We start from the raw sequence: 14848 nt of genomic DNA, 5'->3' as shown, positions 1-14848 counted from the left end.
CGACTAGCTACAACTAACTTTGGGAAAATTGGACACCGAATAGTGGAGAGTGAAGATGACCTCCTTCGATCTCCTTCGACTATGATGAAGACTATCTTCGACTACCTTCGATTAACATGCCGACCTATTACGACCTACTGCGACTAAACCTACGAGTAAAAAAAGTATAGATTTTTTTCACGGCAACTTTTTTTTTTTTAACTCGCGGGCATTTTTCAACATGTTGAAAAATACGCTGCGACCTAGCTGAGGCCTCGAGTACACGGGGACCACTCTCGAGCATGAAGGAGAGTTATAAAGACCTCCTACAACCTTGTGTCGAACATGCTGCGAGTACGAATCAAGGGCAAACTCGCCAGAACTCGTGGATTAGGTCGCCCAAGTGGGACAGCCCCTTTAAGCTCTTCTATGCCCTTCCTTAAAACCTCCTCTTACCTTTCTTGAAACCTGATTTTGTACTCATATTTAGACACAATATTCTGGCTACATGCTGTTTTACTTTCAGGCTATTGCACTTGTTTGCCTTTTTATAAAGCCAGAGTCCTATCTCCTTTATTAATTGCTATGTAAACATGCCATCCTTCAAAAGTATTCTGACTAAACTCCCCAGTCACTAAAACCAAAGATTGTATTTTTAGCTCATATTGTCTCTCTGCATTAATCCTACCAACATTTATCAACTTAGTTTCCCATATTTACTTTCAATCACTGTTTGCTTCTAACCTATCTTAGTCTATTGTCTTCTTCAGTTTATTACATTAATTTCACATCAACCAAATTTCAAAATCCTTCCCTCAACCCTCTCTTCCCAAGGACTGATGATATTGTTGATTCATTCCTCTAATTCCAATTCATCAGATAATTTAAAATCCATGCTGCTACTGATTACCAAAAGTATATCAAAATTCATCATCACAGTATGTGTAACTATAATTAAATACTGAGGGTTAGATGATTGGCGTTATAGTCTCCTATCACCAAGATTCAATGGTGGACAACTTTCCTAAATTATGTCTCGACTTCATTTAGTAATACATCATGAAATGTCACAGTATTTCCATTACGTCTTTCACTGGTGTCAGCATTACAAATTGTGTACTGTGTTAAGTGTATGCTTTTTGTCTTTTTTGTTGAGTAAAATAGAAATATGCCAAGGAACAATATTGGAATTACTTTAGAAATCTTCCTCTACGATGTCTGTTAAAATAGCCTTCCAAGAGCTTGAACTAACTTTATTCAAATAATTAAAAGTTAGTGTTGTATATGCTAGTTTATTAAAAGATTTATTGGAATCAAACAAGTTCATTATGTGTAGAAAATGCCATGAAATATTTTGCACTATAAAAGAAAAAGTACAATACAAAAAACAATCCATAAAATTATGCCTTTTTTGTTATCATAATATACCCAAATTGCTGTTATATTTATTATTACATGCTGCAAAGCTGCTCCAAAACAAAAGTATTGGAACAAGAATGGAGTCGATAAGCCTTTACTTAGTTATAGAACTATACAGTAGGCCCTTCAGCCCACCTTATCTATGCTGCAATTGGCATCCATTTGGCCCATAGGCCTCCAAACCCTAGCCACATATCTGTCCAAATGTCTTAAAAAAGGCATAATTTTATTGCTTCTACAGCTTCCTCTAGCAGCTCATTCCAGATATGGATTACCCAATGTGGAAAAAGTTGCCCATGGTCTATGAAATCTCTTCACTCTCACGCTAAGCCCTGTAGTTTTAAATGACTCCACCTGATCTTATACACCTCAAATAAGATCACCCTCCAAAGAAAATGTTCCAGCCTATCCAACCTCCGCCTGCCCGCAGAGGTAACATCCCAATGAATTCTCTTTCCAATGGAATGATATCTACATTATTATTAAAACTCTCATCTTGACCACTTCCGGTCTGCGTTATATTTAAATTTCAGCAAAAACGCTACCCTATATCGCTAGGATTACTCGCCACCTTACTCACCGTTCTCCTCTGCTCCAAGCCACCAGGTTTTGTTCTGATCGGTGGAAGATTACAAAAGTTATGAAGGTTTAAAAAATCGTGAGATCAGTAGATTGGTCTTCTCGCCAGTCAGTCACCATGAAGGTAACACCCCTTCCGGCACCCGCTGTTAATCTTTGCTGTTAATCACTGGGCGGGGCGAGGAGAATAAAACCCCAGAGGCGGGGTTGAGTCCGCAAGCCGTGCGGGGAAGAACGACCAGTGCCCGTTGTGAGTCCCCATCGCACCCCCAACCCTTTCCCTTCTGGTCCCCTCGCTGGGTCCTGCCCCCCTCCCCTGTAATACTGCTCTCCCCAAGGCTCTTCCCCCGTCTTTTCTCCGAGCTCTCTCCCCCCCCACACCTCAAATCCCTCCCCCATGCACCCCTTCCCTCCCACACCCCTCCTTTCCACACACTTTTCACAACCCTCCCCCAGCCCACACACACCCCGAGCACTCTCTCCCCTGCGTCTTTACTGCAGCTGCAGGAGGCTCTGGAAGAGCCAGCCCGGCCAGACCCAGTCCAGCCAACGCCGAGTCGGAGATGACGCTGATGTCGCCAAATGGAAAGTGGAGATTCCTGGTGGAGAATGGCCAGCGAAGTGGCCAGGGTCCACTGATAGTCCCCATCGCACCCCCAACCCCTTCCCCTCTGGTCCCCCTCGCTGGCTCCTCCCCTCCCCCGTGATGCTCCCCCATGGCTCTTCCCCCATCTTTTCTCCGAGCTCTCTCCCCCCTGCCCCCACACCCCTCCCCCCGCCCCCCACGCACTCTTCCACACCCCTCACCTATCCACGCACACCGCTCCCCCACACCCGCTGCCCACACACCCCCTCCCCCACGCACACCCTTCCACACGCCGCTCCCCCACACCCCTCTCCCCACAACCCCCACCCCTCTGCTTCACAACTCCCCTCCTCCCCCACAACCCCCGCTCTCCCCCCAAACCCCTTCCCCACCCAAACCCCTCCTCCACAACCCCCCCTGCCCACAACCCCTCCCACATTCTCTCCCCCCACACCCCCTTCCCCCACAAACACCTCCAGCCCACACAACACACTTCCTCTCTCACACACACCCCTTGTGGTGACAGGAACCCAACAGACTTGATGGCAGCCTCTGCCTACAGTCTGTCTGTTTTTCTGTCTTCTTTAATATTTTTAGTCAGTTTTAAAAGGTTGTTTTGGAGATTCCTTTACCTTTTCTATGTGGGGGAGGGGGATAGGGTAAGGGGGAAACTGTTTCCCAGTCACTTCCTGGCGAGGATGCGACTATTCTCTGAGTCGCTTCCTCGCCCCCCTCCCCCCCCCCCCCCCCTCCTCGCGGCCTACTACCTGGATTGGAGCGGCCTTTCCTGCCGGGGACCCGTCCCAGAGCTTCAGCAACGGCGGAGGACTGGATACATCGCGGAGCGGGCGATTGCTTACCTGGATCGCCGTTGAAGGTCCTGAAGTTGTTGAAGCAAATGTTGGGCCTGCTGTTTCAACATCGGAGCTGTGGTTCGTAGGGCTCGCAGCGCGGGCAACGTCCTGGGGCCCTTTGCCGAGGGCCGCCAGCGTGAATCTCCGCCCTGTGGACTTCGGGAATCGCGGACTCCGGTAGCAGGTGGCTGATTCGGATGTTCAAGCCGCTGAGGATGTCCATCAGTCCCGACGTCGGACTTCCATCACCCCAGCGAGCGGGCCTGAACATAGCGGTGACAGCGGGAGGATCGGGAGCCCCCCGACCACGGAAGGATGACTGAATTTTGGAGCTTTCCCTCACAGTGGGAAACTTTGATCCCGCTGTGTGGGGATGTCTGTGTTACAGACTGTCGTGTTCTGTGCTCTTTATTATTTGTATGGCTGTATGGTGACCACACATTTCACTGTACCAATTGGTACATGTGACAAATAAATGTATCTTGTATCCTTCCTCACTGTCCACTGTACCACTACTGTACTGTTATTGCAGGTTACAAATGTCAATAGTTAAGATGTGACTTGGGTAATTCATCAACATGTACTCTTACCTTTTAACAAATTTTTTTTGTGAATGTTTATTTTCACTATTACTATTTATGAAAGGCCACATGTTATTGAATGGTTTTCTATTAGTAGCACATATATTACAAGATAAACATCAATAATGTGCACTGTCTGCTGCTGTAAACACATTTAAAGTTTAACCCAATTTAAACTCATTTTCTGTGTAATATTATAAACATGAAAACATTTTTTATATTTGGTGATGGGATTGGCTCAATAATTGTAGTTTTGTCTCTCGGTCTGAAGATTGTGGTTTAAGTATATGATTAAACATATGATTAAACATAACACTTCAGTGCAGTGCCACCTTCTAGATATATTGTTCAACTCTACACACCCAAAAATAGAAATGCAACTTGTACAGGAGCAGGACAGCCAAGATTAAATAAAATTAACTGCACTTACGGAGGCTTCAGAAGCACCCGCTTCATTATCTTTATAACATTGACAGCCTCAGCGTTTGTTTCTGTGGGTTGCAATCATGAAAGATGAAACATTTTAATCTTTGGTAATGCAAAGATGTCCATTTCAAATTTATCAATATGAAACCATAACTGCTTAAAGTATTTATTTCAAACAATTCTTGGTCCATTTATTAAAATAGTTTGCAGTTCCTTCATACATATAAAAAATAGTTTGCAGTACAATGTTGGATGTTTAGATAATATTTGCTGGAAATATGTTAAATACCCCAAGTAATGCCGTTATTTCCTTTTCTTTATCAGGTTATGCTGTTTAAGTTAAGATGAAATAAGGAGGAAACGTTTCTTTACTTAACCAGCTTTGCAAGTACATGGTACAATCAAACGGGTGTATTATTCAACTATTTACATTTTCAACACTGGCAATATTTAAATGTTTCATTTCATCAACTCGATTCTTGTGTATCTGAAAAGCAGGAGTCACCCAACGTCCACAGGAACACTGATCACCGTGCCAGTTAAAAGATCCCAACTTGCAGTTGCATTTTGGGCAAAGCAACTTTGGAAAAAAACATGAAAATGTGGAAAACAATTAGTGTACATCTTATTTCAATTTTACCGACAGTTATACAGTGCACCATTAGGAAACAACATTTACGGCTTTTTTGGGGAGGAATATGAACAGAATTTGATTGCAAGGCCATCTTTGTTGTCATCATAAGTACAACTTTCCAATGTATTGTAGTTTTTAAGTGCAAAAATTGAAAATTCCATAGGATGCACATATTTTCAAACCTACTTTAAACTATTTTAGGTTTTGATGTACACTGTTTTCCTATTTCTGTCCTCTGTGTGCTATAATGATCCTTTTTAAAACCGATCTGTTTTCAACCTTCAAATTTCAACCCTTTTTTTTACTCTCCCTCGCAATATTCTCCTCTACTGTTGCACGTATTTCACTTCTGCATCAATACAGGAAACAATTTTGCCACTGAATTATTCCAGTTTTCTCCGTGCCAGGGAAGATGGTATCTTATGGTACCAAGGTTACTTATCTCTTTAAAGGCATATAGATAGCAACTCATCTGTTATAAGAGGAACAGCAGACACAACTCTGGAATAGGTTGTGGGCAAAGGGTCAAAATAAGCTTTCTGGGGCATAGAACTGCTAATCAAAAATAGTGTCAGCAGTAGGTGATGCAAGGTCAGTATGATTTAGAAACTTGCAAAAGTAGTTTGGTTTTACACAGCATCTTTAAAACAGAAATCATCCCATATTTACCGAAATTTTAATTGTTGAAGTTTACTCATTCAAGCAATACTAAAGTGACACCAGACAAGTGTTTAGTTCTATCACCTTTCTCTCCAAGTTGAACTGTTGTAATATGTTAATGATATGAGACACTATCAGTTTTGGACAAGGGATTATCACAGGTTGACCATCTGAATTGGTTGACTGTGCGTTGGTTAATGCAAGTTTGGAAAAGTTTAACACCGATTCATGTTAGCTGGGTATGTTCAGTAGAATGGTCAATAAGAAGGGTGCTTGAGGGTGGGATCTCATGTAAATGTGATGGCCATGACTCCCTCTACTTTGTGTCAGCAAAAGTGAGCAACAATGATAAATAAATGTGTCAACTGGTAGAACGAGGTTATTGTACATTCTGCCCCCATGCTTGCTGATGCAACCTTGTATTGGATGTCAGTGTTGACAGGCTTGGATAGCATGAATAGACATGGCCGAGGGGAGGATATGTTGATTTAGACATCAACCTGTTCATTCGAGGTGTCTGTGCACAGATTTGGTACACTGCCAGTGAGACACACCCAGAATGAGACCAGGGAATCTGGCCTTCATTTTTCAGGTAGGCACAGCTTTGTTAATGAGATTGATTCCGATTTTAATCTATTCTGCCATTTTCTCCAAGCATTCACAAAACGTCAAATGAATACTTAACTATGACACTAATATACACAGGGGTTGGATCAAGCTTCAACCTCGAAAGAGAGTGACATTCAGTTATTTTGCTGCGGAGGCAGAAGAGAGTGGAAGCCGTTTGGTGAAACTTGGCATGAGATATAGAGGTCTGCCAAGCTAGACATGATGCCATTCAGGCTACTTTCCTGTTCACAAATAATCATGCTGAAAGCTGAAGGCGATGTAATGGGCATGAGTAAATTTGGATAAATAAATAAAACATATAGGCATAAAAACATACCAGTAGATGTTAAATATTTTTAATATCCAGAATCATACTTAGCAAACATAGGGTAGACACAGAAAGCTGGAGAAAGTCAGCAGGTGAGGCAGCATCAATGGAGAGAAGGAATTGGTGACCTTTCGGTTTGAGACCCTTTCTCAGACTGATGTCAGGGGAGGGGGTAGGACAAAGAAAGGATGTAGGCGGAGACAGTGGAACTAGTGGGAGAACTGGGAAGGGTAGGGGGAATGAAGAGAAAGAGCAAGGGCTACCTGAAGATAGAGAAGTCAATGTTCATATCGCTGGGGTGTAAACTACCCAAGCGAAATATGAGGTGCTGTTCCTCCAATTTGCGCTGGGCCTCACTCTGACAATATTGGAGGCCCAGAACAGAAAGTCAGATTGGGAATGGGAGGGGGAGTTGAAGTGCTGAGCCACCGGGAGATCAGCTTGGTAAAGACGGACTGAGTGGAGGTGTTCAGTGAAACGATCGCCGAGCCTGCGCTTGGTGTCGCAGATGTAGAGAAGTTGACACCTGGAACAGCGGATGCAGTAGATGAGGTTGGAGGAGGTGCAAGTGAACTTCTGCCTCACCTGGAAAGACTGTCAGGGTCCTTGGATGGCGTTGAGTGGGGAAGTTAAAGGGACAGGTGTTGAATCTCCTGCGGCTGCCTGGGAAAGTACCCGGGGAGGGGGTGGTTTTGGTGGGAAGGGACGAGTTGACCAGGGAGTTACGGAGGGAACGGCCTCTGTGGAAAGCAGAAAAGGGTGGAGTTGGGAAGATACGGCCAGCAGTGGGATCACTTTGGAGGTGGCGAAAATGTTAGAGGATTATATGTTGTACAACACGGTTGATGGGGTGGAAGGTAAGGACAAGGGGGAGTCTGTCCTTGTTACGAGAAGGGGGAGGGGGAGTGAGAGCAGAGCTGCGGGATATCGAGGAGACCCTAGTGAGAGCCTATAATGGAAGAGAGGAACGCCCGTTCCCTAAAGAATGAGGACATCTCCAATGCCCTGGTATGAAAAACCTTGTCCTGGGAGCAGATGCGGTGTAGACGGAGGAATTGGGAGTAGGAGATGGAGTATTTACAAGAAGAAGGGTGGGAAGAAATGTAGTCAAGTTAGTTATGGGAATCAGTAGGTTTGTAGTAGATGTCGGTCATAAGCCTGTTTCCTGTGATGGAGACGGTGAAATCTAGAAATGGCAGGGAGATGTCGGAGATGGTCCACATGAATTTGAGTGCAGGATGGAAACTAGTGGTGAAGTTGATGAAGTCAGTGAGTTCTGCATGGATGCAGGAGGTAGCACCCATGCACTCGTCAATGTAGTGGAGGTAGAGTTTGGGGATAGGGCCAGTGTACGCGTGGAACAGGGATTGTTCGACGTACCCTACAAAGAGGCAGGCATAGCTAGGGCCCATGCGAGTGCCCATAGCTACGCCTTGGATCTTGAGGAAGTGGGAGGAGTCGAAGGAGAAGTTGTTGAGGGTATGGACCAGCTGTGCTAGGCGGAGGAGAGTATTGGTGGATGGAAATTTGCTGGTTCTGCGGTCTGAGGTCTTTTAGACCCTCTTGGTGGGGGATGGAGGTGTAGAATGACTGGAAATCCATTGTAAAGATGAGGGAGTGGGGGCCTGGAAAACAGAAGTAATTGAAGAGACGAAGAGCATGTGAGGCTTCTTAGGGAGGGAGGGATTGGACCGGGGGGGGGGGATAAGATTGAGTCGAGGTACAGTGGAAATTAATTCAGTAGGGCATGAACAAGCAGAAACAGCGGGTCTGCCAGGTCAGTTCTGTTTGTCTTCTCCCAAAATCAAAAGCACGGCCCGATTTTATCTTCTCCCCAAAATCAAAATCACGCCTTTAGCAAACATATGTATCTTTACATCTTTTGCTTAGTACTTACTTAGTACTAACTATACCTTTTTTTTTTAAACTTATCTACATTTATCTTGCTTACATGCTGGAAGCATATTTTTAATTGTTAAATGTTGATATGTCAAAGGTATATTTGTCATTTATCCACTGATTTTGATTTCCTGCATCAAAAATCACATTGAAATGAGTTCATCAAAGTAACTGAACTACATTAATGGACTAATACTGGATGTACTTTAACATAAGATTAACAAATATAATCTACACTGAAAATTGGACAACTTAAAATATCTAATATTTTACACTGAAAACTCAAGGTGGCTATTTTTGTTTGGTTGCCAACACATTGTATATATTATACATTCCTGACAAGTCAAAGTGTATAGCACAGATAGCACAGATATACTCCCATATGTATTATAATATACATACTTGGAGCTATTAGAGATAGTTATCGATCTGTTGTACTTTACCTGTCCATCCAAAACACCAAGTAGTGAAGGCTCCATCCATTGCACTGGTTCAATGAAATATGATGTACATTTAGTCTTATCACCACCTCGGGTTTGAGTCAACCTCTTGTGACCAAAGGCTGCTGGTCCAGTTCCAGGTGCATGAGTCAAATTACTTGAGCCACGAAATAAACAACGCCTGAAATTAGATTTTGGAAGGAGCAACTTTACCAAGAACAGCTACATATTTGACACTGAAAATGGTAACAATACCTAAAATTATAGTATTTGCATAAATGAAAGATTGAATTATATTGAACTGCTAAGTTTATAACTTTTGTACGTCTATTAAAATCCCAATATTTGTATGAGAAGGATTAGACGAAAAGGTATCGGGTTCGAAATAACCAACCTGATTTCCCAGTGGCTCAACACTTCAATTCCCCCTTCCATTCTGAATCCGACCTTTCTGTCCTGGGCCTCCTCCATGGCCAGAGTGAGGACCACCGTAAATTGGAGGAGCAGCACCTCATATTTCGCTTGGGCAGTTTGCACCCCAGCGGTATGAACATTGACTTTTCTAATTTCAGGTAGTCCTTACTTTCTCCTCCCCTTCACAGCTCTCTCTCAGCCCTCTGACTCCACCTCTTCCTTTCTTCCTCCCCCCCCCCCCCTCCACCCTCACATCAGTCTTAAGAAGGGTTTCGAACTGAAACAATGCCTATTTCCTTCACTCCATAGATTAATTTCCTCACCCAGTTTCTCCAGCATTTTTCTCTACTTTAGAGTATTGTGTTCAGTTTTGGCACCATGTTATAGGAAAGATGCTGTCAAGCTGGAGAGAGTGCAGAGGAAAAACCCCGTGTATATTAGCGTCCTAATACATTACTTTGATATTTTGTAAATGCATGGAGAAATTTATCAGGATGTTGCTAGGACTCGAGGGCCTGAGCTACAGGGAGAGGTTGAGCAGGGTAGGACTCTGTACCTTGGAGTACAGGAGGATGAGGGGTGATTTTATAGAGATGTACAAAATCATGAGAGGAATAGAACGGGTAGACGCAGAGTTTCTTGCCCAGAGCAGGGAAAATCGAGAATCTGAGGAACACAGGTTTAAGGTGAGGAGGGTAAGATTTAATAGGAACCTGTGGGGTAACTTCTTTTACACAAAGCTTGGCGGGTGTATGGAATGTGTTGCCGGAGGAGGAAGTTAAGGCAGATACTATTGCAACATTTCTGAAACATTTGGACAGGTATATGGATAGGTCAGGTTTAGAGGGATACGGGTCAAACACAGGCAGGTGAGACTAGTGTGGATGGGACATGTTGGTTGGTGATGGGCAAGTTGGGCCGAAGGGCCTGTTTTCACCCTGTATGACTATCACTCTGTGTCGTTGAAATGATACGGAGGGTAGACAGGGGTCTTTTCTGCAGTTTTAAGGCTAATGGCCCCATTCTAAACATCAGAGAGCGATATTTTCAAGGCCAGGGAACATTTCTACATGCCAAAGGCAGTAGAACTTTGGAACTCACTTCCTCAAATGAATGCTGACATGGGGTCAATGATAATTTTAAATCTGCAATTGATAAGATTTCTGGTATACAATGTATTCAGACACAGTCACAGATCAGTCAGGAGCACAAAAAATGTTAGGAGATCCTCAAGTGGTTTATTGCCTAAAATCATTCAGCGTTGTATGATTCTCAAATAAATTCCACACACCTACATTTTCTGCACCTGTAGATTGCTTCACTGGTTTTCCCCAGGCTCATGGGATCCAATGCAAATAATTCCTTCGGTAAATTCTGCAGTTCTACATTTATACAAAATGTTTTTTACAAACAATTGAAATACTTTTCTTGCACACGAAAATCATTAATCACATTAACCTGATGTTACATACACATAAAATATAATTTGATTTTTGTCATATATTAATGTATATTTTATATAGTCCAAGACCAGGATCATTTATGATCCTAATGCTGTTTGGTGAAGAAAGATTAGATGGCAGCATTAAACATTTCTGGTTTGTAAGACAAGAACAAAGTAACTGTTTTACATACTTTTGTTAAATATTGCTGAATCCACAAGGTGAAATAAATAGGACAGACAGAGAGAGCTTAATAGCCATGCAATGACCTTCATTTTGAGAATTTGAAATTATTAATTGCAAAATATTCAAGAACTTGTCAGAGGCCAAGTGAAATTGCGTTCAATAATGTAATTGTTACAGGAATTGGAGAAGTAGGTGTAGAAATGTACTTTGTTCAAAACCACGAGTGCAATGATGAAAACAAGAAACTTAATGCAAATTAAGTAGCAAAAACCTCTTTTGTTAGGCTGTATTAATGTGGACACCTGCTACATTCTGAATGAAAGAAGAGCTAATATAACAATTTAGCAAAAATAAGACAGCAGATTTGAGATAGAAAGTGTAAAATAATTAAGTGGCAATTTAAATCATCTCATGATTTGAATAATGTTCTTGAACTTGCAAGAATCTAGCTGACAGCAGTGGCAGATTACCTGGGTACTTCTCAGTGACTTTCTGAAGTCGATATTGTTTGTAATCAGCACTTGTTAAATCCACTTTATAGCCCATTACTTCATACAGTTTTAGCTGCTTCACAAACTCATCATTTATCCTAAAAACAGAAGACACAAAACATTTTATAATCTTTCCCCCAAAATTAATTAAAATAGCAACATTGATACTTATGTAATTGCAAGAAACTTACCTGACATCTGGTTTAATGGCTTTAAGTTTACTGTATGCCTCTTCAAAACTCAGGTTATCAGTTTTCATTATATAAGCAGTTACTACAGCGGCACTTCTGCTGACTCCTGCATGACTGTGAAACAAAATAATTTTACTATGACTTAAAAGTTCTGCAACATAATTCAACAAAGTCTCTGCCATTTTCCCTCTGCTCATCAGCTATCCTTTCAATGGTTCAACATCTATCTCACTCATTGGTCCCTGAAGTGAGCCAGAGATCCAGAGTGCAAATGGGTTGTGTTGGTTGTGAGTCCAGCTTGTGGGTTGCGCAAGAAACTTGAGCTGGGGTCAGAATTAGGAACACAGAGGGATCAGGAACATGGGTAGGTTTGCAATCAGTCATGACATACAATCTGAAAGATGAAACTCACCAGGTTAGATTTCCCAGTCCTTATACTTAAAGGATTCACTGCTAAATTTATTAAAGATTTTAAAAGAGTTTTAAAAAAGTGTGTTGGAGTATCCAATGGTTCAGAAAATATGATAGTCCAGCCGTATCACATCCTAAGGATGACGGTGTTTTACTGAGGTGAAATGACCAGATAAGGTACATATCAAATTTATCAGCAAGATTCTTTGTTCTGGTTTTGTATGCAGTTCATGAGTGTTTTTTTTAAAGTAGCTCCAGAGCTCAGGAAATGACGTTTGCAACACTATCAAGGACACCAAGAGACAATTCCTAACCAAGCTTGAGTTCCAGAATAATAATATGGACACCCGTCAATTGTGGCAATGCTTGCATGCTGTAACATGTTACAAAGCGACGTCAAGCAGTATCGCTGGGATGCTGCTGACGATGCATCCCTCCCCATCGAGCTCAATGCTTTCTAGGTTTGAATAGAACAGAGAGTCAGTGAAATAGTACAACAAATCCCCATCAGTATCTGCAGTCACATCAGAGCAGCCTTCCTGAGAGTGAATCCATGAAAAACAATAGGCCCTGATGGAGTCTACGGACATGTCCTCAGCAACTATGTGTATCAGTTAGCAGGAGCATTCATACACACCTTTAGCCTCCCCCTCTGCTAGTCTGGTTTCCACCTATTTTAAAAAGATCACTATCATCCTGGTGCCAAAGAAATACTAGGTAGCAAGCCTTAATGATTGTCTGGTAGTCCACTATCATCAAGTGCTTTGCGATGTTAGACACATCAACTCCTGCCTCCCAGGTAGTCTAGATCGACTGCAATTATGCCTACGGCCACAACAGGTCAATGGTAGGTGGCATTTCTCTGGCCTTACACTCATCTCTGTGGCATCTGGACAAGGACATCTATGTCAAACTCCTATTTGACTTCCTTCAACACTATGATTTCAACCAAATTAATCTCTAAATTCCTGAATCTAAATCTCAGCATCCCCTTTGCAACAGGATCTTTGACTGCCTGACCTAAATATTGCAATTAGTAAGTACAGTCAACAAAACATTATCCACAATAATTCTTAACATTGGTACTCCATAATGCTGGGCCCTCAACCCCTTATTCTACTCCCTATACGCATCAGTGCGACTACATTCAGCTCTAACTTTATTTGCACGTGTGCTGATGACACCATTGTGGTGGGCCAGACCTTGAACAATGACAATTACAGTATAGAAAGGAGATAAGAGAGCTTACAGAGCATGGTGTTAAGGTAGCAATTTGACCTGGTCCAACCACACCAACAATACAGCCACTTGTTCAGAAGTCTTAGGAAACTCAACACAACTCCAGTAACTCTTACCACTTTCAACAGATACACCATGGAAAGCATCATATTAAGGTAAGGCAACAGCTCTGCCCTAGATAGCAATACATTGCAGTACTGTCCTTGCAGCCCAGCCCATCAAAACTGTCTATTTGCACTCCTTCCCCCTTTCCCCATCAACTTTATCCTCACTTCACATAACCTGACGGAAAGCAACCAACATAATCACAAAGCACTCACACCCTGGTATTTCTCACTTCTTCCCTCACCCGTTGGGCAGAAGATTCAAAAGCACATGCCACCAGATTCAAGAACAGCTTCATCCCTGTTATCAGATTCTTGACTTCTCACAACCCAATGATAATTTCTCAATCTTCCTGATCTCGTTGCTGCCCTTGCACTTATTTTTTTATCAGCACTTTCTCTGTAACTGTAACACAATATTCTTCGTTGTATTTCCTTTCCCTTACCTGCTGTACTTGTGTTTGGTGTTTAACTCGTGTTAAATCCGTCTAATGCTGTATGCCTGAAGAGCACGCAAAACAGTATTTTGTATCTCACTACACATGTGACAAATACTATTGCTTTGTTTTGTCTAATAATAGCTACCCATCAATCATCTACAAGATATTTGTCCATTGAAAGGGATTTTATATTTCATCTTTGAACTCTGATAAGGCATTCTTCATCAAGAAGTGTAAACCGGATAAACGGGATCAGCTCACTGAAACCGTCTTTTATTATAGGTTCAACAGCAATGTGTTTTGCGGCTGAATTAATGGAAGTTTTTACACTGAACATGACTCCTTGCCCTTGCTTAAACTTTTCAGAGGTATGAAACTTTGGAATTGTAACTGTGCATTCCCTAACTCGGAACAGCGGCCTATTGCATCCAAGTGTGGTTGGCGACTCTGAATACAGAGTCTGATGGGGATGTGCTCCAGGATGAGGGGTGCAGCGAGCCGGGTGTTGAGGATGCGGTTGCCGCCCGTACCAATGCACCAGCACGGCGCCGCCCGCCGTCCCCTGCTGCACGAAGCCCACGCACTCGTCCAGGAGGCCGAGCAGGTCGGTGCACGGGTCGTCCAGCGCCCGCACAAACTTCGCGCAAACGTCCCCCAGAGGCGGCGGTTCCTGCGAGTCCACGGTGAGGACGTGGGAGATGCCGCGGTCCGGGAGACTGCGAGGCTGCGCTACATCGCCGGCTGCCCCCAGGAACAGGCCGCTCCTCACCGCGATCATGGCCAAAGATCTTGCTCCTCTATAATCATTGATCATGGCGGCGGCCACGGCCACGGCGACGGCCACGCACGCTGACGTCATCGCGCATGACGGCGCCATGCGTGGACTGCGTACGCGTCGGCGTCGTGAGCGCGCTTGCGGTTGCCCAGCACCCGCGT

The 14848-nt window shown here is 43.2% G+C and overlaps 1 protein-coding gene across 1 annotated transcript; it reads right to left on the bottom strand.

The window, feature by feature from the left end:
• Positions 1-4576: 4576 nt before the first annotated feature.
• Positions 4577-14792, bottom strand: dusp12 (dual specificity phosphatase 12). Its single transcript, XM_055642207.1, has 6 exons — positions 14443-14792; positions 11719-11832; positions 11507-11625; positions 10700-10790; positions 8998-9175; positions 4577-5004 (listed from the first exon to the last, which is right to left on the bottom strand). The coding sequence occupies exons 1-6, from the start codon at positions 14787-14789 to the stop codon at positions 4843-4845; spliced, it is 1011 nt and encodes a 336-aa protein (XP_055498182.1). The 5' UTR covers positions 14790-14792; the 3' UTR covers positions 4577-4842.
• Between the last annotated feature and the right edge of the window lie 56 nt (positions 14793-14848).

This window comes from Leucoraja erinacea, chromosome 10 (genome assembly GCF_028641065.1).
Source record: "Leucoraja erinacea ecotype New England chromosome 10, Leri_hhj_1, whole genome shotgun sequence".
In the NCBI taxonomy this organism is placed as follows: Eukaryota; Metazoa; Chordata; class Chondrichthyes; order Rajiformes; family Rajidae; genus Leucoraja; species Leucoraja erinaceus.
Note: the sequence above shows the minus strand (reverse complement) of the source record. Positions and strands in the feature narration are given on the sequence as shown.

Excerpts from the sequence above, each read along its gene's own strand:
- dusp12 (XM_055642207.1), bottom strand. The coding sequence starts at position 14,789 with ATGGCGCCGTCATGCGCGATGACGTCAGCGTGCGTGGCCGTCGCCGTG. Across the intron at positions 11,626-11,718 it reads GCCATTAAACCAGATGTCAG|GATAAATGATGAGTTTGTGA; the intron begins GTAAGTTTCTTG and ends TTCTGTTTTTAG. Across the intron at positions 9,176-10,699 it reads TACAGGTGCAGAAAATGTAG|GCGTTGTTTATTTCGTGGCT; the intron begins GTGTGTGGAATT and ends ATCTAATTTCAG.